Below are 21,503 nucleotides of genomic sequence, written 5' to 3'. Positions count from 1 at the left end.
TGAATAAAACTGGGCCATAGCTCACAGCAGGAAAGAGCAGTGTATGTGAAAGAGGAGCCTACAAAGTGACACAACAGCCGAGTAGTAGTGGCGGTGGCCGTAATACAGGCACAGCAGACCACTATGAGCCCTGATGACCATAGTTAGAGTCATGGCACTAGATGAACCAACTGAACCACTGGGGTGAAGGACCACACAGGACACGGTACTCACAGTGCCTGACAGCGCAGTGACAGTACAATGGCTAATGGAGGGCAGGGTGGGTGTAGCTAGCCTGCAGTTCATGAATATCCAGGACTACTTTAGTCATCTATGTATGTGCTGCCATTTATAAAATGTAAGTTTCTCCAAAACGACTGCACAGATCCACACATTACACATATCATTGTATCTACCTTGTGTTGCCCTCACATGGGGGTGCAAAGATGAGTCTCCTTAAGGGGGGCAGTTCAAGTGCTTGGCTATCTCTGGTAGTCCCACTGAAAAGAATAGTGCAATGGTGTGCATGCTCTACTGCCCCTCCATTTACGTGGAGACCTTTAAGACCTCTGTTACTGGATCAGAGGGGGTCTTAGCATCTCAGAATCTGTACGATAAGCTAGTTATCTCCAACCTATAGCTAGAGAATAACTTTGTTCCACTCATTGATTACACTCACTGTCAAAGTTTTTTCCGATTATCTAATTTGTGTCTCCTCCCTTTGTTTCATCCCATTGCTTCATCTTTCCTTGTGCAAATGAAAATAGGACTGATCCCTCTGCAGTGTGACAGCCCTTCAGATATTTGTAGACAGCTATTAAGTCTCCTCTTGGCCTTCTTTTTTGCAAGCTAAACATTCCCAGATTCTTTAACCGTTCTTCATAGGACATTCATTTGCAAACCGCTCATAATCATAGTAAGTCTTCTCTGAACTTGCTCCAGTTTGCCTATGTCTTTTTTAAAGTGGGGTGCCCAGAACTGGACACCGTATTCCAGATGTGGTCTGAATAAGGAAAAGTAGAGTGGAATAATGACCTCTCGTGATCTAGAATCTATGCTTCTCTTAATACATCCCAGAATTGTGTTTGTCTTTTTGGCTGCTGCATCACATGGTTGGCTCATATTCAGTCTATGATCTATTGCTATACCCAAATCTTTTTCACATGTGCTGCTGCTTAGAACAATTCCTCCCATTCTGTATGTGCTTTCTTCATTTTTCTTGTCCAGATGTAGGACTTTGCCTTAAATGTAAAAGCCCTGGCAGTATTATGGGACAGGTGGTCCCTATTGGCTGCAAAGGTCATGTGGGTAAATAACAACGTGACCACTGCACTCAATATAAACAAAGTGACCAAAACAGAATTTATAGGGTATATTGTTTTCACTGTCCATGTGGACCTTGATCTATGCTATTTTAATTATTAAATAAAGAAGTATTTTAATTTACAGGGGTGCTGGATTACCTGCTTTTTCAGTATTTCCTGGGCTGGTTGCATACAGCTGCTCCTTGCACACCATTCATGATTAGCTGGACATATATATGCCTGAAGCGCCGTTGCAGTAAACTCTCCTTCCAAACTTTTCTATATAGAAATACCATTATCATCACTTTTCATTTTCAGATGGTCGTCTCATCCCTTGCTACATGGAAACTCTGAGTTACAGAGAACAAAATAATCATATCATTTTTATTTATTCTGCCAGGTCTTTGTGGATTTCTTTTCTCGTGGTTTGCATACAGAATACAAGTCACAAGGAATAACAGTGCAGGTTTGAATCTTACTTCAGTCCCATACAGTACAAAATACTCTTCTAAAAAGTATACAAGTTCTTTCAAAATGTTCCTGTGAGCAAAGCGTTCATGTGTTTTGGGTTTCATTTCATGAGAAAACCCGCCTTTATTTCAGCATTTCTTCTAACATTGTCCTGTTCGTAGCAACTTTTGTGAATGTTGTCACAATTTTAGTAGGTTGGATAGGTTAGGTAGTAGGTTAGATATATTTTGTTCTTTGGCTGAGCTGATCTCCAACCTGAAGACTATCATAAACCAAACCTGCATATTTCACATTAGCAGGACCCTATAAATTTCCATTCAAGTGAATGCAACTAAGCTGCAGTACCAGGCATAGCCACTACACGTGTCAGGAATAGTGGGCTCTTGCCTGCCTGATGACAGCCAGACTCTTGCTTTAAAGCCCAGCCATTTATCCCCTTAGATGCCACATTCAAAACGGACCACTACGAAAAAGCAGTTTGTCTTTAGGGCCTAAAATGTGTTGGTCATTATGATGTCATTTTCTTACATTTTTTCAAATTGGTTTGGAAGCCTCTCTCAGAAGTGATATTACCGGTAGTATCTGTACTTAATTATTTGGAGATGAGAAATTTATTCAGAAATGTGTGCCATATTTGGCTTACATGGAGACAAGAGGTTACTACTACATAGTGGTCTCTTTTAGATGGACTTTTTACATGATTATAAAACATTATTATGGTAAATGGAACTGTCAGGGAAATACAATACTGTCGCAGAATCATACAGTAGATAACACAGGTGGTGTGGTATTTTCTAAACACCTGACAAATTTAGAGAAATTGGCCATGTACATTTACAGCCTTTCTTTCTACCCCTTGCACTATTGATAACCTATCATCAGGATAGATCGTCAGTAGTTGATTGGCAGGGGTTCACTGCTCAGGAGCCCCCTCTGATAAGCCGATTTTTAGCCCCCACACTCATTGCAGCCGCACCAGCTGTTGACAGCTCCATTCTCATTTTGGTTGTAGCTGGAAGTGTAATAGTAGGCTTAGCTCCCATTGAGGATATGTTATCAGTAGTACAAGGAGTAAAAGACCCAGACGACTCCTTTTCAAGCTTCCTTTTTTCCATCCACAGTGTGTGATGCCTTTGTTTGTTTCAACGGACATGACCAATAAAATGAAAACAAACATTTTTGTGAAATCTGCTGATGCATTTGCCCGTGAAGCTTTGAACACAGTTGGATACACAGAAAGAACTAGTGGATGTCTCTCACACTCGCTACAGGTAAAGCTCATCATACTAATTATTCATAAAAGTCAAGTTTAGATGCATTTTAGTGTTTGGCCATGCTACCAGCTTTTTTTTTTAATACTATTGGTATAGCTACACCGCTATGGCAGAAGTGCATAAAAATCAATCCCTCAATATATCTCTGGACCACAATTGCTGCTTTAATAGAGAGGGACTTCTTAATAATACACGTGGTACTGGAGTTCAGATTCCCCACCTTTATCATATATTTTTTATTTTACAGAGTTATGCACTGAACCTCGTGTCAGACGACCTTTTCCACTTTGTATTGCTTGGAAAAACATTGGAGAAACATTTTAAAAATCTGAGCAGCAGGTATAAAAATAACTGATTATTCCTGCAGCCGTCCAAAAGCAGGACTAATCCACTGTATGAATGTCTAAAAGTGTGATCAACGCTTCATTGTTAACTTTTTTCTCCTCATCTGTCATGATTTTGTAGCGTTTGCTATTAAGTTCACTTAACAAATAAAACCTGAATCGTATTACAAAATCCATATACATCGTGGTCAAGAGCCTGCCTGATTAATTCATGTATTTATTCATATTGTACCATGAAAGCGATACTGTGGGCCTTTAACTGTTGTGAAACTAAGTCCCAGCACAGATCCTTAACCGAGCAAGAACCACTCCTGTAATCACACGTGGAGTTCTGAACCAAGTTAAGTTCAATCCTTTTGGAAAGCCATCAAGTGATCCACTAGAAACAGATCTCATGAAATCCAGAAGGGTCCTGGTATTTAGAGAGGACATTGTGCACCCCCATAGGTTTAATGTCACAGTTTGCACATTGCTTGAGCTACTTTAGAACTGCTTTTCCTTCCGAGAGCTTTGCAGATAAAGGCCCCAGCTTCTGTAAGCTTCTTTAAATCAACGCCCTAGAAAAGTAAGAATACATGGAATTCAAATCAAGACATCGCCATCATCTCATGTATTGTAAATAAGACAATCAGACAAAGAGGCTTGTACATACTGTGTGAATGCCAAGGCCTTGTAGCATGTAGACGACATCTTCTGTGGCTACATTCCCAGAAGCTCCTTGCGCATAAGGACACCCACCTAAACCAGCAATAGAGGAATCTACCACCCGCACTCCCATCTGTCACAAAGGAGAAGAGGAGACACAATGTTGTTGACCATTTAACACTTGAGTAGATGAGAAACAGTACAAATAAATTTAAAAAAATATATAAAAAATATAGCTAAATTTGCCATTTCTTTTGCGTAGCTCCATTAGTTAGGAGGGCGATATGCTATAAAGTGTTATTGGTTGGAATCTGCCACTGGCACGCTCATGGACCTTACAGCAGCCCTTGCTTCTAGCAGAGATTTGGCTGCACATGAGTTTATTCTTCAGTAAACAGGAAACAGTCAAGAGTGCTGATTCAGCTGTTCCTGTAACACCCATGTGAGGGAAGTAAAAAGCTGAGTGCATTGATTCGGCTATCTAGCTTCTGTAGCATTGTGCCAGCAGTTGGACAACCACCAATAAGACATCTATGGGATATTTAAATTATTACAGGAAACCCCTTTAAGATAAGTCAGTGTGATGCTGAACAGACATAAGGAAAGAATATATAACATGCTGTTGATGAACTTACTACATCTGTGCAATGCCATGTGCTGTTATTGCAGTAGAATTTAGTAGCAAGTTGCATTTGTTTCCTTTAATGTGCTTTAGTATTTCTGATATATAAATGTGGAGTGGATCAAGACAGAGGGCTACATAATTTCAAGCATGCCCTTACAGAAGGAACACAATTAAATATCACTAAAGTAGTGGTCTTTATTATAAATACAGAAATGCATAGAGTGCTTGAGTACAATATGGAACTTCGCCTCTGCACAGGAGAATATGCAAAAACTGTTTCTCCTCATTTTTTTATGTGTAAGAAAATATGCGTTTTTTTCAAAAAAAAGGAGCAAATATCATTGACCTGTATTAAGCAGTTTTAGTGCACACATTACCTGCAGAGCCACGAGTATGTTTGCCAGAGCCTGTCCATATGTATCATGGCAGTGAACAGCTAGGGCCTTGGCAGGAATTACATCCAGAACCGCTGTCAACATTTCTCGCATGCTGCCTGGTGTCCCCACTCCAATAGTGTCCCCTAAGGAGATCTCATAGCAGCCCATTAAAAACATCTTGTGTGCCACCTGACAATAAATAAATACAGTACTTTAGTTATGTAGAATGCAGTTGTGTTCTTAGTGTCAGGTACATTTTTTATTATTTGCCAGTGACCTTTGTATATCATATGTTATCTCACTAAAGTGGATGTACTTTAAAGAGTAACTGCACATTTTAAAAGCTTTTGACATGTCAAAAGTTTGGATCAGTGGGGATCTGGATACTGAGACGCCTGCTGATCGCTGAAATAAAGGAGCTGAAGTGCATATATAAGCGATGTGCCCCTTCGACTGTTTACTTTACCTGTTGGCTCCTCTTAGCAGTTGTAGACTCGTAGACTTCTATAGATATCTATGCCCTTGGTTCGCTTGGTTGCTAAAAGGTGCAGGCAGGCAATCAAGACAGCTGAAGGGGCACAGCGCTCAGATGAACACTGCAGCTCATTCGTTTTAGAGATCAGCAGGGGTCTCAGCACCTGAACCACCACTGATCAAAACTAAACGACATGCAGTTTAGAAATGCCAAAAGTTTTTTAAAAAAGTGCCGTTACTCTTAACAGCTTATTAAGTAACTGGAATGATTCTGGTGAAAGTGCAGGGCAGCTAGAGGAAGCAGTCAGCAGAATATAGATTATGTGATTGGAGAGAACAGAAGGGCTGTTTCAGTACGCTTAAAAAGATCTTGGCACAGTTAATGAAGTCTGTGACTTCCCTTTTGCTTGCTCCAAGAGGGCAGTCCTGTACTACTGCTTCAATAGGTCACATTGTTAAAGGAATTGATTGTGTCATATAACTGACATGCAATGTAACAATTCTTTATCATGCAGTTCCCCAATATAATGATTAGGCGGAGCTTTAATAGCCACCAATGTGAAGATCAAATAAAACAGTGGCTGTCAGACTTTAAACTCCATACTACAAATTACTGCATGGCATATAATCTTTAATACCAACTACCTTTTGCAGAAAACGTTCAAAACCTTCAGAGAGGAGAATTCAGCCCAACATGTTAATGCCATGCATCAGTGAGTCTCCTGGGTATGGCATTCAGCAAGTCAAGAGTATAAAAACAGATTCCTGAAGTCTCCTCATTTACACGTTGTTGTGCTCTTACCTAGCAATGTCAAATAAATGATGCATGAGCACCGCTGCAGCCTGTGGCACCCTGAGGTGAGGATTTGGGGATGGAATTTTACAGTTTATTTTGATCAGGAGGTTCTAAAAACAGGGGTTGGAGCTCTGGACAGGGAAGAGGCACTCTCAGCGGGGCCCCAGGTGTCGGAGCACTACCCAATGGACTTATGACATACCCAGTGGATGCAGCATCATCCGGTAAGCTCCAAGCTGTGCGGCTACAATACTAGGTCAGCTTAATCAGCTGTGAGGAGATGCAACCACTCACCTCAGCCACTTTACTAGGAGAAACTTTCCCTTCATATGGACATCCAAGAACACAAGAGACATACCTGAAATATCAATAGGTGTCGGGTGAATACATCTTAGCGCATGAAAGCAAACATTAAAAATTAAAGTTGTGAACTCTCAAGTCCCTTTTTAATGGGATGATTATTGGTTGCTGTAGCAGCTGACGATTGCTCCTGTGCTTTTACGCAAGCCTGCCTGTCTCCATTCACAGTAAACGGTGGGTCTGCCGCTGCTTTGTTCAGTTTAAACAGGCAGTCATTCACATATGATCGGCTTGTTTAAAGTGAACTATGCAGCTGCAGACCAATGATTTTATGGTCTACATGAAAGATCCGATCAGCGATTTAGTGCTGTTCCTTCTTTCACTGCACACGTTCACACTGTACAATGATTGTGCAAATCGCTTGACTTAATGAGCAATTTGCACGATAATTGTCCCATGTAAAAGGGGCTTAATATCTGCGGCTAATATGCTTGGTTGGCTAAATCAGGTGAGAAAAGATGCTGCATTTATCACTGGATCCAACAATTAAATCACAGATGCCTTCTTTACCACATAGCATTTCCATTGGTTATTAGAGAGAGATATCTAGGAAACTCATTTCTCCAAGACAAAGCATAATACTGCCTCTGAAACGTTGCAATTTAAGGCATTGTGATTGTTAGGCCTCATTTACACACTACAGATTTGGACAATATTTGGAAACTAAAATCAGAACTACAACCTAAACACACTGGAAATATAATAGAAAGTTTTATATCCCTCTCCTCATCATCCACTCCAGATTTTGGCTTCAACATATTGATACAAAATATTGACCGAATCTGTGCATGAGTCCATACAGTGAAAAGTGTTATATTTAACGGCTATAGACACGTTTGGGGGCATATAATAAGATTTTTGTACTTTCTCATCTTGTTCATTGGGGGACACAGCTGAAGCCTGCAGGTACAGCTACTGCCACTAGGAGGCAGACACTAAGCAGAAAAAGTGTTAGCTCCTCCTACTAACTATCTCTCTTGCAGGCACCAAGGTAACCAGTTTGTATGCAAGCAGTAAGAGCAGCGACGTAAGATATGAAAAAAGCAAACAGTTAAAACTAACTGAGTAGCACCATGTGCAACTGCAAAGAGAACACTCCACTAAGGAGGACTATGTGTGAAAATACTAACAGACTGTAGTAGGTTCTGCGTCCCCCAATGAACTAGACGAGAAAAAGTATTTACAGCAAGTACAAAAACCTTGTTTTCTTGTCTGTATCATTAGGGGACACTGTTGAAGTCTGTGGGGCATTCCAGAAGTCCCTCAGGGGTGGGGAAAATTTTAACGATGCGGTCAGTTTATGGCTGACTGTAAAACTCACCGACTGAGTGAGGCGGCTGTAGACGCAAAGCCATGCTTCCAGAAAACTTTGAAAAAGGTGTGCAAAGAGATTCATGTAGCAGCCTCACATACCTGCATAGCGAAAGGCCATTGCGTACTGCCCACGAGGTATCCACTGCCGGAGTAGAATGAGCCGCAACATGAAATGGAGGCAGTTTTCGCTTGGCCCGGTACAGCTTTACCACTGTTGCATGGATCCAGTGAGATACCACAACATTGGAAGCTATACGGCCACGTATTGGGCCATCGGGGATTATGAACATAGTCAGAGCATCTGAAAAAGTCCATCTGAGAGAGACAAGTCGATAAAACGCGCACTAGATCCAGTTTATGAAGGGCACATTTTGTCAACACCGCCTTAGTAAGAAAAAAGTGGACAAGATGTAGGACAAACTTGTTCTGATAAAAAAAGCAGCGATCGGAGGTTCAACCGACAAAGCTGCAAGCATGGAACCTGGTGGATTGAGGTGACTGCTAACAAAACTGACACCTTCCAGATCAAAAGGTGAGCTGGAATCTCACTCAACTTTTCAACGGGATTAGACTGCAGCGCATCTAGTACGAGAGTTTAAGGGGACAGGAGAATGGTATGGAAGGGCAGTGTGGGTGACCCCTTGTAGAAAATTACGGATGGCTGACTTAGAGGACGGTGGTCGTAGGAAAAGTATGGATACTTGATATTTCAGGAAACCAGGGCTCAAGCAGATATCCAGACTCTCCCGTAGGAAGGACAGGCTATGGGATAAAGAAACTGCATACAGGCACATTGCAGGCCGTGTGGCAGTCACCACGCAAGTCTGAACAGCAGTCTCCTGCTGGCCTCAGTACCAGGAAATAGGGCTAAAACACCGTAGGGAATCCTCTTGGAGCAGGAATTTAGTCCTGCTCCTGCTAAGGGAAATGTAGTGGAAGATAAACACTTATCTTTGTAGGATATACTTACCCTTTTCCCAAGACAAAAATGGGGGCTCCATAACTCCAGCACTTTATGCCCCTGAACTCACCCAGCCTTTAAGGAGGAAGACAGACACTACGACTGGCAGATTACGATTAAGTTAACGCTTGAACTTGCTTTCTTTTCTTCCAAGGTTGGGGCAGACAACAGACTGGTTAACTCTGATTTATTCACCCTCCTTGGTGGGGTACAAGCGAGAGTCCTGCCTCCCTGTATTCCCTGAGTCCATGTGTTACTGAAAGACTGGCAATGAAAAACAGATCTGCCTCCTACAGACACAAAGCTAAAACTGGTTAGCTTGGTGCCTGCAGGGAAGATATAGCTAGTAGGAGGAATTAACGTTTTTTTTTTGCTTAGTGTCCACCTCCTAATGGCTGTGGCTATACTGTGAGGAATATGCTGATTGTGTGATTATTTAGACTTCATTTAGCATCCCTCAGCCATGTATGAACTTTGAGTTATCTTCTGTCCTGGACAGAGAACTAAAGTCCATACTTATGGTATGTCTGGGAAGAGGTATTTATGGTTGTATAATAAAGTGTAGATGCATATGGGTAAAGGGCCACTTACACGGGACGACTATCACTCAAAATTCGTTTATATGAACAAATTTGAGTGATAATCGTCCAGTGTAAATGCAAGTTATTGCTGACTTTCAGTCAGCATAGAAACTATTGATGGATCACGGCCTTCTCATTCCGTGCAAACAGTTCCCAATTCAAAATAGAAGTGAAGCGCAGAGTGAGAAGCCCACAATCCAGCGGTGAAGTCGCCTGCCTAAACGCTCTGCACGAGCGCTAGCGGCCTAAGCGGCTACATCAGCACTCGTGCAGTCGTTTAGATGTCTGTTGTCCCGTGTAACTAGGACATAAGTTAGCACAAAATGAAGAGTCATGATATCATGCGTCTGGGAGGAAGATCAGCTGTGTAGGTTTTAGATAAAGATTGCACACAAAGTATTGTGCATCTAGGAGGAGGATTAGCATTAATGGTTGTACAATAAGATGTAGCTGTATGTTTAAGTAGGTTTGCACACAATACTTTTTTTTTTCTGTCTCATTACAGAATATGCTAGTGTCATGCTGTCATGAGCACAAGGAAATCGACACGTAGGCATACTGTGCTAACATAGTATAAGTGTTTTACATTCCGGAGCGAAGTCAGAAGCCATTCAGACAAGTGAGTGGATGCGCTACCTGTTGGTCCAGTTTCCCAGAGAAAGGTTCTCTGTCTTGTCTCTGTTAGAAAGTGGGCTTCCCAGCTGCTGTTATACAAGTTAGATAGTTAGATGATGCTGCCTCCCAGAAATGTGATGCAAGTTCCTGGTAAAGGTTCTCTGTCAAGTCAGATGATGCTACCTCCCCAATGATGTGATGTAACTTTTATATATAGATAATGTGATTAAATTTGCACTTTTTATACTTTGTCAGGTGATGCAAGTTCAACTTTTATCATTTTTAGATAATTTACAAAAGAAGGACAATTATTCATCACTATGCTCTATTCTCACTTAATTTGAATAAACTATTGTTAGACCTTCCATATTGTCTTACTCTAAAGCTATATCAGAACCTAAGTCTTCCTCCTTGCAGCAAAACATATATCCACGGTCTTCAGCTGTGTTCCCCAATGGTACGAACAAGAATTTTTTTCTTCTACTTAAATGCACGGACCTTCGGCTGAAAATTTTTTTTGCAATAGGGTTTAATTAAAACTTTTTTACGGTTTGAGTTATGCAGCTTCTACATACTGCTGTATATACTTCAGATCTCACAGTGAGCTCCATTAACTGCTTGGTTTTTAGCCTTCATGTCCCCTCTCGTGAAAGTTCGTATCAGTTGCTTTATAGCCAAAACAAAGTTTATCTTTGTAAGGCCTCATGCACATGGCACGCACGGATTCTGAGTGGGGAATCCCGCCGTGACCGCAGTGGGTGACAGTGCATACCTGCGTGTGCAGGCGGCGGCATCCGCACGGAGCTCTCTTCTTGCGGGTTCTCTGTACTGCGATGGTCGGCACGCCTCGCTGTCGGGCATGCGCAGTACAGATTTTTTATATATTTTTTTAAACTCCTGCATTTCCCACGGCCCATCCATAATTGACATTCAATGGAAGCAGTCCATGCAGGAACTGCAGGAAAAGAGAGCATGCTGCGATTTTTCATTCATGAGTGGAAACTGCAATTTGTTTCCACTCGTATGCATGAAGAATCTCTTTTGCATTGCATGCTATGGAGGATTATTTCTGAAAATCCAGAGGCGAACGCCCACTCCGGTTTACGCAGCAAAAGTCCGTCTGTGTACATTGGGCCTTAGGATACTTTTAAATGTAGCAATTTATCATTTGCACAAGCAAGTGTCAGAGCTAGCTCGTGCAACCTGTTCATACAGGCAGATAAATAGTTTGCTTGCTAAATCTTTCATATTCACTGAACCAGTGTAGGAGAATGACTGAATGATCTGCATTTAAGAACTGAACGATTAGCGAACGATCCTATGATGATTTTAATGCCTGCACCAAAGAGAACAATGTAGGCACAGCTGGAGCTCACTGTCCAGCTATGCAGTGAGCTGGATGGATTTCTCAGCACTGTCTTGACCTACAGCAGCTGCATAGCTGAATAGGGGTTTTGTACAATAAATGTACAGAATAGGCTGATAAAACAGGTTTAGAGTTACCTATTCTGAACATCTGAGGAAAGAATAATGGAAACAACTACTCTTTAAGAAATCTTCCCCCACGTGTTTTAAGACTTACCCTCGCACAGGTATATTTGCTTCTTTAGCGGCCTCTGTAACTTCCTTAAACCTCTGTAGACTTTCTTCTATGGTGCAGTTAATATTTTTTTTACTGAAAAGCTCAGAAGCTGCACCAAATATGGCTACTTCTTTGGCACCACATTCAACCTGAAAAAGAAGGATGATAATAAACTAGAAAGTAATATATCGTACACATGCGAAGACTTAATTCTACGTCTCAATCTGGAGAGGTTAGGTCTTAGTGAGTCAGGAAAAGAAGTATGCATGCCTCTGGTTTATCTGCTAATGCTAAACTAATCCTGAATCTAGCTTATTTATCCAAGTGTGAGCAGATCTTACACAAATATTATATGGGGTAATTGGCCAGGATTTACTGTATACTAGAATATATAACTGCTGTATAAGCAGTTATGATCATAAGTGATGAATAGCATTACAGCATCAGCATTATCACACCCATGGTTAGCGCTCACTCATACGGTGTATGCGTATTCGGTCACTGAAACACTGTGTATTTACTTCCAGTGTACTGTTTTTGCAGCATATTTGCTGTGCATGCATATTTTTGCGCACGTTTCCTGCATATGCACTGAGGGTTTTTAAGTCTGCAGAAAAACCAAACGCAAGACCCAATTGATTTCACGATAAGGACGTTTTGATCCCCCCCTTCCCCACACACACACTTTCGATTTTTCCTCCCCAATTAAAAAAAAAAAATCATAATTCTTAACGTAGATGTGGGAGGGCTTGCTTTTTGCAGGACGAGTTGTATTTTTCAATGGTACTATTTAATGTACCGTATAATGTACTGAAAATTCCAGCATCTTTGGAAAGAGAAAGAGGAAGGAGAAGTGGTCTGCAGCAATAATGATGTAACTTTAGTCAGTGGGTCGGTATGATAATCATGATATCAAGTTTATAATAGTTTTTTTTTTTGCTAGACTTTCAAAATGTAATATATCTTTGGAAAAAAAGAAAATGATTTTCTTCTGCCATATTCTGGGGATTCATTTTTTGGGGGGGATGTCCTGTAGTTTCTATTGGTACCATTTTGCAGTACATATGACTTATTTTATTTCGTTATTTCCTGGAGACTGGGTGACCAAAAAAGGGCAATTCTGTTTGTTTTTTCCCCCCAATTCTGACGGCGTTTATTGTGCGAGGTAAATAACGCGTTACTTTTATCGATGGAGCAATACCAAAATGAATGGAGTGATACAAAAACTGATATATACATTTTTTTTTTTGGTGCCCATAGGGAAAATGAACTTGCGATGGTTTGCTCACTCAAGCAACATAATGTAATACAATCGCATTACATTACACTACAATCTGACAAGTCAATCTATCAAGCCACAGCACAGACAATCTGCAATGGCAGTCAAGTTGCCACGGCAATCTGGGGTGAGGGGGGCTGTTTGGGGCTTCAAACATTGAATGGTGCATTTAAATGAAGCTCTCAGAATTGACAGTGGCATTTAAACGATTGACAGTTGCGATCAGCAGTGGTGTTGACAGAAGCTGTTGTGTCAGCTAGAAGAAACAGCTGGCACCCGCATTGTATGGAGCAGGATTGACCTTCAATTCAACCTCCATAAAGACCCCGAACCTCTGTGACAAAAATGTACATCCTCGAGCGTTAAACAACGTCTCCTGCCAACATGCGTAAAAATGCAGTCAGTACACATGCAACTGTGCCTTTGCTGTGTATGTACATGATCTGACAGGCTTTAACCGAAGCTTTTGGTATGTGAACACACACAAAAATAGGACATGCTGCGAGTTTAATTGCGCTACCCAAAGTTGTGTGAAAAAAATATGCTTGTCTGTATACCTGAATGTATTTCAACAGGGTTTACTCCTTCTGTATTACGGACTTCGTTAATATGAGAGCTTAAGCTTATTCCAGGCAGGTGTCGCCTGAAAGCTGTTTCCCAGCCAATGCATTCATACATATCAGAATTACCAATTTATCAAAAAAGTGACAAGAGCCTGTCTAACCATCTTTCTGCATGGCAAGCCAAAATGCCCATGCCAAGTGCCACCCATCAGGTCCTGATATGTCTAAAACATACATTTTCAGTTAGAATTAGAAGCACAAGAATTTCAGGCTGTTGTGGATAGGGCTCTAACAACATTCTGTATGTCCATCTGGTGCACACGGTCATTTTACTCCAGCAACAAGGTCTAGCTCTAATGCTAGTCTGTTCAACCCAGCAACTTACCGCCTTCTGGAATCCTGTGAGATTTGGGGCTAACACAGGGTAGCTGACATTGGGGAACCTCTTTATTCCATGCATTACATTGATGTGATCTGCCATCTAAGTGGGAAAGAAGAGAATAACTTAATACAACTGTACGATGATTTTATGGTATATTATATACATTCCGCAGTGCACTGCAGAGCTTATTGTCACTCACATCAGTCCCTGATTGGGGCTCACAATCTAAGTTCCATCTGAACTCATCATGGTTTTTGGAGGAACCTGGAGTACCTAGAGATCCCCACACAAACACAGTCAGAGCAGATATACTACATGCAGTGGTTTATCTCCATCGGATTCACCCCAGGAACCCAGAGCCACAAGAAAACAGTGCTAATGGTTAGGTCACTGTGCTGCCCAGACACAGTTAATTGTTGCCTGCGATATTAAAATAGTTTGGCTAACAGTAGTAAATAAAATTGAAAACAATTACCCACCTGTAAATGCCACCATTTCAGTGACGTCACCCCCAATAGATTTTATTTTGGTGCCGTTCACCCACATAACTGCTGCAGCCAATGACTGTCCTCTGCGGTGATTCTTGCCCATATACATGAGACTGCTGAGGCCAGTGATTAGCTGCAGCAGTCAAGTAGAACGTTTGGCGCATCATCTCTGCAGAAAAGTAAACCAAGACCAGGGTGGACCTCCAGAGCAATGGGGGATTGAAGAGGGGAGAACTGGTTATCTATTTTATCACATTCACTGCTATTAGCCGTTTTTTCCCCCTGCACCAGCCCATTAAAAGGAAGCCTGTCACTTGATTTTACCAGGTTCAGCTAACTGTCTTAGAAGATGTACCACAGGTGGGTGACAATAGTGGTGCCTTTAATTTTTTCATCTGATACTCTCATATTGAAATGGGTCATTCCATAACAAATCGCCCAAGTGGTAACACGCCACCATCTCCGATTTTTACAAAACTTTGCATATTTGTTCACAACTAAAATGTATATAAAAATCTCAATTTTCAGACCCATGGGGTCAAGAAATACAGGGGGTCTATTTTTGAAGGTCACTGAGAACCATAGTTTCTGGTAATGTGCAAAGTGTCATTCTCTTAGGAAAAATAGGTTATAAAACTACATATTAGGAACACTGAAAATGTTCAAATTCTTTTTGGAACTGAGCCACTCCATAGAGAAAGCAGAAGAATAAGATATTGAATTATATTAAAGATTAGAAATTACATTAACATAATTTCTATTTAATTAATGATTGTTTAGCTGAACGAACTGTAAGTCCAAAAATCAGATTTCTCTCCCAGTTCATGATATGAAGCATATTCAGGTGTATTTGGCCATATCTGATACCACTAAAATGATTGTCATTATAGACTTGGTCACCAGCAAGAATTTTTTTTTCTCAAAAGCTACAAACACCACCTTCCTGAAGCTTTGTGATAAGAAACTTCAGTGCATGGGGTGCATAAAATATTATATATATAATTATATATTAATAGTTTGCATCTTTCTCACTGGAGTGGCCTCATGAGCTGATGGATCTAAAAATTGGTATTTTATATACATTCTAGTAACTAAAAAAAATGTGCCAAGTTTCATAAAAATCAGAAACAGTGGGGTGTTACCCCTTCAGTGTTTTGTCCTAGAATGACCCATATATCCCGCTTACCTCATAGTATGTAAACGACAACAAACCACCTAACAGGCGGATCATCTGCTCCTGTGTTCTGGGCTCACTCCTTATAACTATATCTATCTATCTAGGGTCAGGTGATCCAGTTACATCATGGGTCCCATGATGTGATGCATTAATTGGTAAATAAATTGTTTTGGGCAGGAAATGTTTAAAGGGATAAAAAAAATAAATTGGAAAACCCTTTCAATGTATTTTTCAAACTACAAGATGAACCCAAGTTTCGATAAAGACTGACCCAATGATCAGTGAGATATTGCTCTTACTTCGGTGCTATGTAGCTGTGATCATAGTGTTTTGTATGACGCTTAGTAATCAGAGGAACACGGAGTTGGGCTGCAGCGCCTAATGCGGTGTTGAAAGCACGCTGCTCACACTGAGAATAACTGCTGCTGTTGATTGATCTCCTGGTCAGTATGTTAGTATTGGAGTGGTATTCTTTTTCCTATTGCTAGGAGGATGCATGCTGGTTACACACTGAAGCCAACTAATCTTCTATTACATTCATTAGCACCAACTTAGAAGAACACTCTGCAGGGTGTCTTTCATGGTGTCTGTATAGATAATCCCTGCAGATCCAGTGGCTCCTGCTACCCAGCTGACAGCCCTCAGCCTCGGGGAAGTGGCAGTACCCTTCCTGCTCACACCCAGTCATCACTAACCCCCTACAGCCCTGAGGATCAGCCACAGCACTGTCAGTGCTTTCCCTGTTTATTAAGGAAGTGGTTAGACCGCTTCAAAATGACGACTTTTTAGCAGGTTTTTTATTCTAGCAAATAACCACATTTTATAGTCCAAAAAATATTTTTTATCCACGTAAAAACTTTCCGAAAGTGAGTGTACATCTATTTCTATATATATGTCAAAGTGTGCTTTTAGATTTAATACTTGAAAAAGTGTTATGAGATTAAATAAAAAACGGTCATCATAACCATCGGGCCATTGGATCATATTAATTACAACCCCCGATCCTTGAAGCGTGGAGTTTTTTTCCCCCTATATTTGGTTCCACACTTGAAGTTCTCTAAAACCCAGAGGGCTTTTTACGCCGAGACGTCTCTCCAGTGATTTTGGATACCGGACGGGGATTCTGTGACAGGGGGAACTAGGACACAAGGTGCAGGTGGGCTCGCACTCCATGTGGGACTTCCCACCGTGCACCAGGCGAGTGTGATATCATCACTATTTTAAATATCTCCTACATTTGAGACTTAAGGCACTGTTCTGATGCCATAATCTGTTTTCAGCCCATAGAATGTGGTGGTTCCATAAAATTAGATTTATTTTTGACCAATTCATAATAATTTTCTTTACTTTCTTACTGCTTGAGACTAGGAAGACTTGCGGCTTTATTGGTGCTGGAATGTAATGGCATGTTTGCATTATTAGGGTACAGAGGTGCATGTTGGAGGGGAGGGTTGCAAGTTTTTTTTTTTCTTTAAACACAAAGAGAAAAGAAAAAAAAATACATGAACAAAAATAAATTATTTTTATTTATGTTGCAACAACATTGTAATGCACTTCAGGTTGTCCGGTAAAGTCACATGACGGTGAAGCAAAATATCTTCTTTATCTTACCATTAAGAGATACGGTTATAAGGTTGGGGATAACGGAAATCTTCGGGTTGTCTCAAACATCTGCTTTCACTCTGGATGATAAATGCCATCCGTGGAATACATACACATCCAATGATTTCACTATGCCAGCTAGTTATTGGAGGGACTACTCCAGAGAGGATCCCTTTAGCCCTCGTGTGGCACCAGCTTCAAAGTGCAGGCCTGCAATAAACAAGGCTGGGGACAAATAGCTCCCATGGTACCACACAGGAGTTGAGATGCTCTCTTGATTACCTTTTCTACATACCTGTGGAACCCATTTTGGTGACACGAAGCTGGTAGCTTCTATTGCTTGTAGCCCAGACTCTGATAACATGTTAATCAGCTGGATTTTAACTTCTGCTGGAACAATATTCTGCAAAATATGAACAAATATCCGCTGAAGTCTAAGGCCGCTCTCACACAGGCGCCTTTTACAGCGTTTTAGTGGGCATTTGAAACACCCGCTAAAAACGCTGTACTGAACCTCTATTGATTTCAATGGGGCTTCCCAGACGAGCGCTTTAGTATAGCGCTTCTAATGCCGCGCTAAAGAGATGCTGTCTGATCTATTTCAGTACATTGCAGCACTTTTTAACGCACCACGTCACCCATTGCAATGATAGGGTGCGTTAAAACCGCCGTAGAACGCATTTGAAAACGCCTTTCTAACATGCTGTAAAAGCAACGTTTTACAAGCCCCCGTGTGAGAGTGGCCTACGGGTGGATGCACATGACGTGGATTTCATGGCAAATTAGCACCAAACATGCAGATTTCATCCTTCCACACTAAAACGAGTGAAATCCATTGTCAAAATCCACAGCAGAATTTGACATGATGTGATTTAAAGATCCGCACCACATAAGAAAAAATAATGAAGCATGAAGGACACGGCAAATACCTTTTCATTCTGCAGTCCGTCCCTAGGTCCCACTTCCACAATTTTCACCTCTTTAGGGTAAGAATAGTTTGGCAAAGAGCTGACCTGTCAAATAGAAGAGCGTCATTAGTAAAGTGCTGGCATTATACTGCTGCCCATACAGGCACACCAGGTCTAACAGAGCATTTAAGAGACCCGTCAGCGGCTCCTCTACGTGTACAGAGAACACCATCATTTTATTGGTTAACCCATGAACCATATCCATCAACAACCCATAGGTTATAAACGTAGGATTGCTGTGGGCCTCACTGCTGGGTCCGCCACCATTCTGGAGGTATATGAAAGGAGTGGGGGTCACACATGCCCCCCGCTGCTCTACTCAAAGTCTATTGGATGATGAACATAGTGAAGTACAGCGTGAGCACCACTCTAATCACACTCCTCTGTTCCAGTTCTAGGCTTCAGCCGGTTATTGACTATAACGTATTTGCATCGAGGTGTTATAAATAATCCTTATAAATTATAATAATTTATTCAATTACTTTGAGTCTGTAAAAAGGGAGGCACTCCTGTAAGAGAAATGCCTGTTATTCCTAAACCGTTAATTGTTGGATTAGATGGGTGTTCCGGTTACCGGACAGCATTTCAGCAATAGGCCCAATTGGTGTAATAAGCTGAGCTGTACCCGTCCTCAGCCACAGGAGTCCAGTGATGCTGCCCTGCTGTCCGCCTGGTGATTGTTGTGAAAGCTGATGTCAGCAGTAGTCAGGTGACCGCTGCAGCGCCACCACTCGTTCTTCTGGCATCAGTGCCAACATCCTGGGCACCACAATGCCGAAGGTTCAGAACAGAGGTGCTACAGCGGTCACATGACTTCTGCTGACACCATCTTCCATGACAATCACCAGGCAGACGGTGAGGCAACATCGAGGCTGAGGACGGGCAAGTACAGCTCTGTTTGGTATTTTACGCCAGTCTGACAAGTCACTGAAATGCTGGCCGGTAACCAGACAACCCCTTTAGGCTGGCAGTCTACACTTCAATCATATCTCGCTAGCTTTATTTAAAATCCGATGTTGTGATGTACAGAGGACGAATTATGGAAATGGCACCACTGTCCAAATAGTTTTGTACCCAACTACGGAATATGTGTAGAGAGGTGTTCTGACTGATGGGAATCCCACCGATACCAAGAACAAGCATGCTGGCGGTCTCTGAGGTCGCACATGTGCGGCAATGCTCCCTTCATCTGTCAGAGATTGCCGAGCGCTTGTACTAATTACAGCCAATGCAGATAAATCCGGATTGGTTAATAAGATGAGCCTAAGGCCTCATGTTCACAGGGAAAATCAGGCCTGCATGGATTTCTGCTGCGGATACACTATGTAATTCTCTTTTTTTTCATGCGGGAGATCAATTGAGATATGACCTCTCTGAGCTCCGGCACGCGTGATCCACACTAAAATGGAGCGTGCGTGAAATCCGCAAATCACTTAAAATACCATCCGTGGCTATTTAATTAACTGCAGCTGGTCAATGCTTTCCTATGGGATGCGGATTTGCTAAATATAATTTCCCCATGGACATGAGGCCTAACACTCGGCCCCCATATTCATGATGTGCACGGAGAACGGAGGCAAACCATGCGATTCTGGGTCAGAACCAGACTGGGAGTTCTGATGCAGTAAAATCATGTAAGCATTCAGCCTCTCTGGACAAACACTTTAAAGGGCCAAGTAAAAAAAAATCCATATTCCCCATCTCAAGCATAATAGAAGCCACCATACTCCCCTCTCCCGGGTCCCTGCAGCTCTAGTGCCGCAGCACTGCAGTCAGCCTACTGCAGCCAATCAGAGAGCTCCGCGGTTGTGCACAGAGGTTTATAATCACATCTGTGACTACCTCCACATTGGAGCTGCATTCTTGCCCTCATCTTTGGTGAGACGACCCGATTATTGCAGAAACTGTTGCAAATAACGGCGTAAATCTACGGCAGCTCCTAGACAACGCAGATTTGGTTTATTGTGGACAAACTGATGTTGAATACGACAAATTTATTAACCCTTTCGAATCCACTGTCTGACGTCTTAAGACATTATGATTTAAGGCTGTACAGCTCCGATGTTGAAAGACGTCCGTCCGGGTTCTCTTACTGTATATTGCCAGCCTCGCTGCTGTCAGAGCCTATCCAATGTGTCACCTCATGCAGTACTGGGTTTAGCCAGCAAATAGCGCCATAACAGCAAAAAAAGTGTAAGCCGCCTAGGAAAAGCAGGATACAAATTCTATTGGAAAGGGTTAAAAGGCGGGCGGCTGTTTATAAGTGCGGCGCATCTTTCTTCAGCACAAACGTAGACAACAGTGGGTGAGGAGGTCTTACGTTCGGCATAGCCCAGGCATAAACCCGCTAGAAGACGGGCGGGAGCCTCACAACGAAGTGAAGAAGCAGGGAGGAGTGACACAGGTGTGTGGGTGACCCCCGCGGGGCGGCCAGCTGCTGCAGATGGAATATGGGGGCTTTAACATGGATCAATTACCATAAAAAAACCCAAAGCTCCAGATTGTTTGAACTTGGCTCATGCCGCTGGCTGATCCTCCGGTGTAAACAGCCATCGCTCAGCCGCTCTCAGGCACCTGTGCAGCCATGAACTCAACCAGACGGTAAAAAAGCCAAAACAATTAATCTTCGTGCTTAACCTGACCCCCGAGTGCGCCAGTATATGGTTTGCGCAGGCGAAGGATTTCTCACTGCGTGTAAACGCACCCTCAGGCGGCTCACGCGGCCGTACAGCAATACTTTGTATATAAATCGCAGCGTGGTACTGGCGTATGGAACCCCCTTTTCCGCACATGTGCCTGCAGAGGTACGCCATACTTCACCTGCGCTCGGTCTTCCTGGTTTCCTTCTCATGTCTCCTGGCAGCATACACATAAGATACATGTCACCCTACGCCATGGAGCCGCGCACACACTGCCCTTCCGACATACCCAGCATGAATAGGCGCTCCACAGGGATACTCGAACACGCTGCCTTGTTTTTTTTTTGGAAGGGGGGGGGGGGGGTTTACCTGCGGACCACACCAATAAATATACGCAGCTGTGAGCTGAACAATGACAATCATGTACCGGCGCCGTTATGCGAGCGGACATTGGCGCTGGTGAGCGGGCCTCAGAGGGGGCTGTGGTATGCTGGGCACCGGGTGACTGATAGCAGGTACTATGGAGCGGTGCCGCCAGTTACTGACCTGTCGCAGCGCTGCGCCGAGTCTCCGCGACACAGACATCCTGGCGGTCACCGCTATCATAGTGCTGCGGTCTATCGCGACGACAGTAGTGACGGGGTGAGAAGCAGGCGCTATCAGCGGTCACATGACCACACTTCCGCTCACGTGCTCCACTAGA

General features: G+C 42.4%; 2 protein-coding genes across 4 annotated transcripts in view; one reads left to right on the top strand and one right to left on the bottom strand.

Moving 5' to 3' along the window:
• LOC136610062 (very-long-chain 3-oxoacyl-CoA reductase-like) overlaps positions 1-3,383 on the top strand; it is a 43,051-nt gene extending 39,668 nt beyond the window's left edge. Inside the window, exons 9-11 of the mRNA XM_066589328.1 lie at positions 1,684-1,749; positions 2,876-3,025; positions 3,276-3,383. Of these exons, the coding sequence (XP_066445425.1) occupies positions 1,684-1,749; positions 2,876-3,025; positions 3,276-3,383 (324 nt within the window). The remainder of the gene's footprint in view (positions 1-1,683; positions 1,750-2,875; positions 3,026-3,275) is intronic.
• Positions 1,639-21,498, bottom strand: LOC136612121 (hydroxymethylglutaryl-CoA lyase, mitochondrial-like). Of its 3 annotated transcripts, none has more exons than XM_066592240.1 (9): positions 21,347-21,498; positions 18,123-18,206; positions 17,489-17,596; positions 13,930-14,025; positions 11,703-11,851; positions 6,584-6,647; positions 5,020-5,208; positions 4,025-4,150; positions 1,639-3,929 (listed from the first exon to the last, which is right to left on the bottom strand). In XM_066592240.1, exons 1-9 carry the CDS (start codon positions 21,404-21,406, stop codon positions 3,828-3,830), a joined length of 978 nt encoding a protein of 325 aa, XP_066448337.1. In that variant the 5' UTR covers positions 21,407-21,498; the 3' UTR covers positions 1,639-3,827. The 3 variants fall into 3 exon arrangements, with proteins under 3 accessions (XP_066448337.1, XP_066448338.1, XP_066448339.1); XM_066592241.1 differs by lacking the exon at positions 21,347-21,498 and adding an exon at positions 20,982-21,096; XM_066592242.1 differs by lacking the exons at positions 17,489-17,596; positions 18,123-18,206; positions 21,347-21,498 and adding an exon at positions 17,203-17,423.
• Between the last annotated feature and the right edge of the window lie 5 nt (positions 21,499-21,503).

This window comes from Eleutherodactylus coqui, chromosome 2 (assembly GCF_035609145.1).
Source record: "Eleutherodactylus coqui strain aEleCoq1 chromosome 2, aEleCoq1.hap1, whole genome shotgun sequence".
Classification (NCBI taxonomy): Eukaryota; Metazoa; Chordata; class Amphibia; order Anura; family Eleutherodactylidae; genus Eleutherodactylus; species Eleutherodactylus coqui.
The sequence above is the reverse complement of the archived record's forward strand: the minus strand, read 5'-3'. Positions and strand labels throughout refer to the sequence as shown.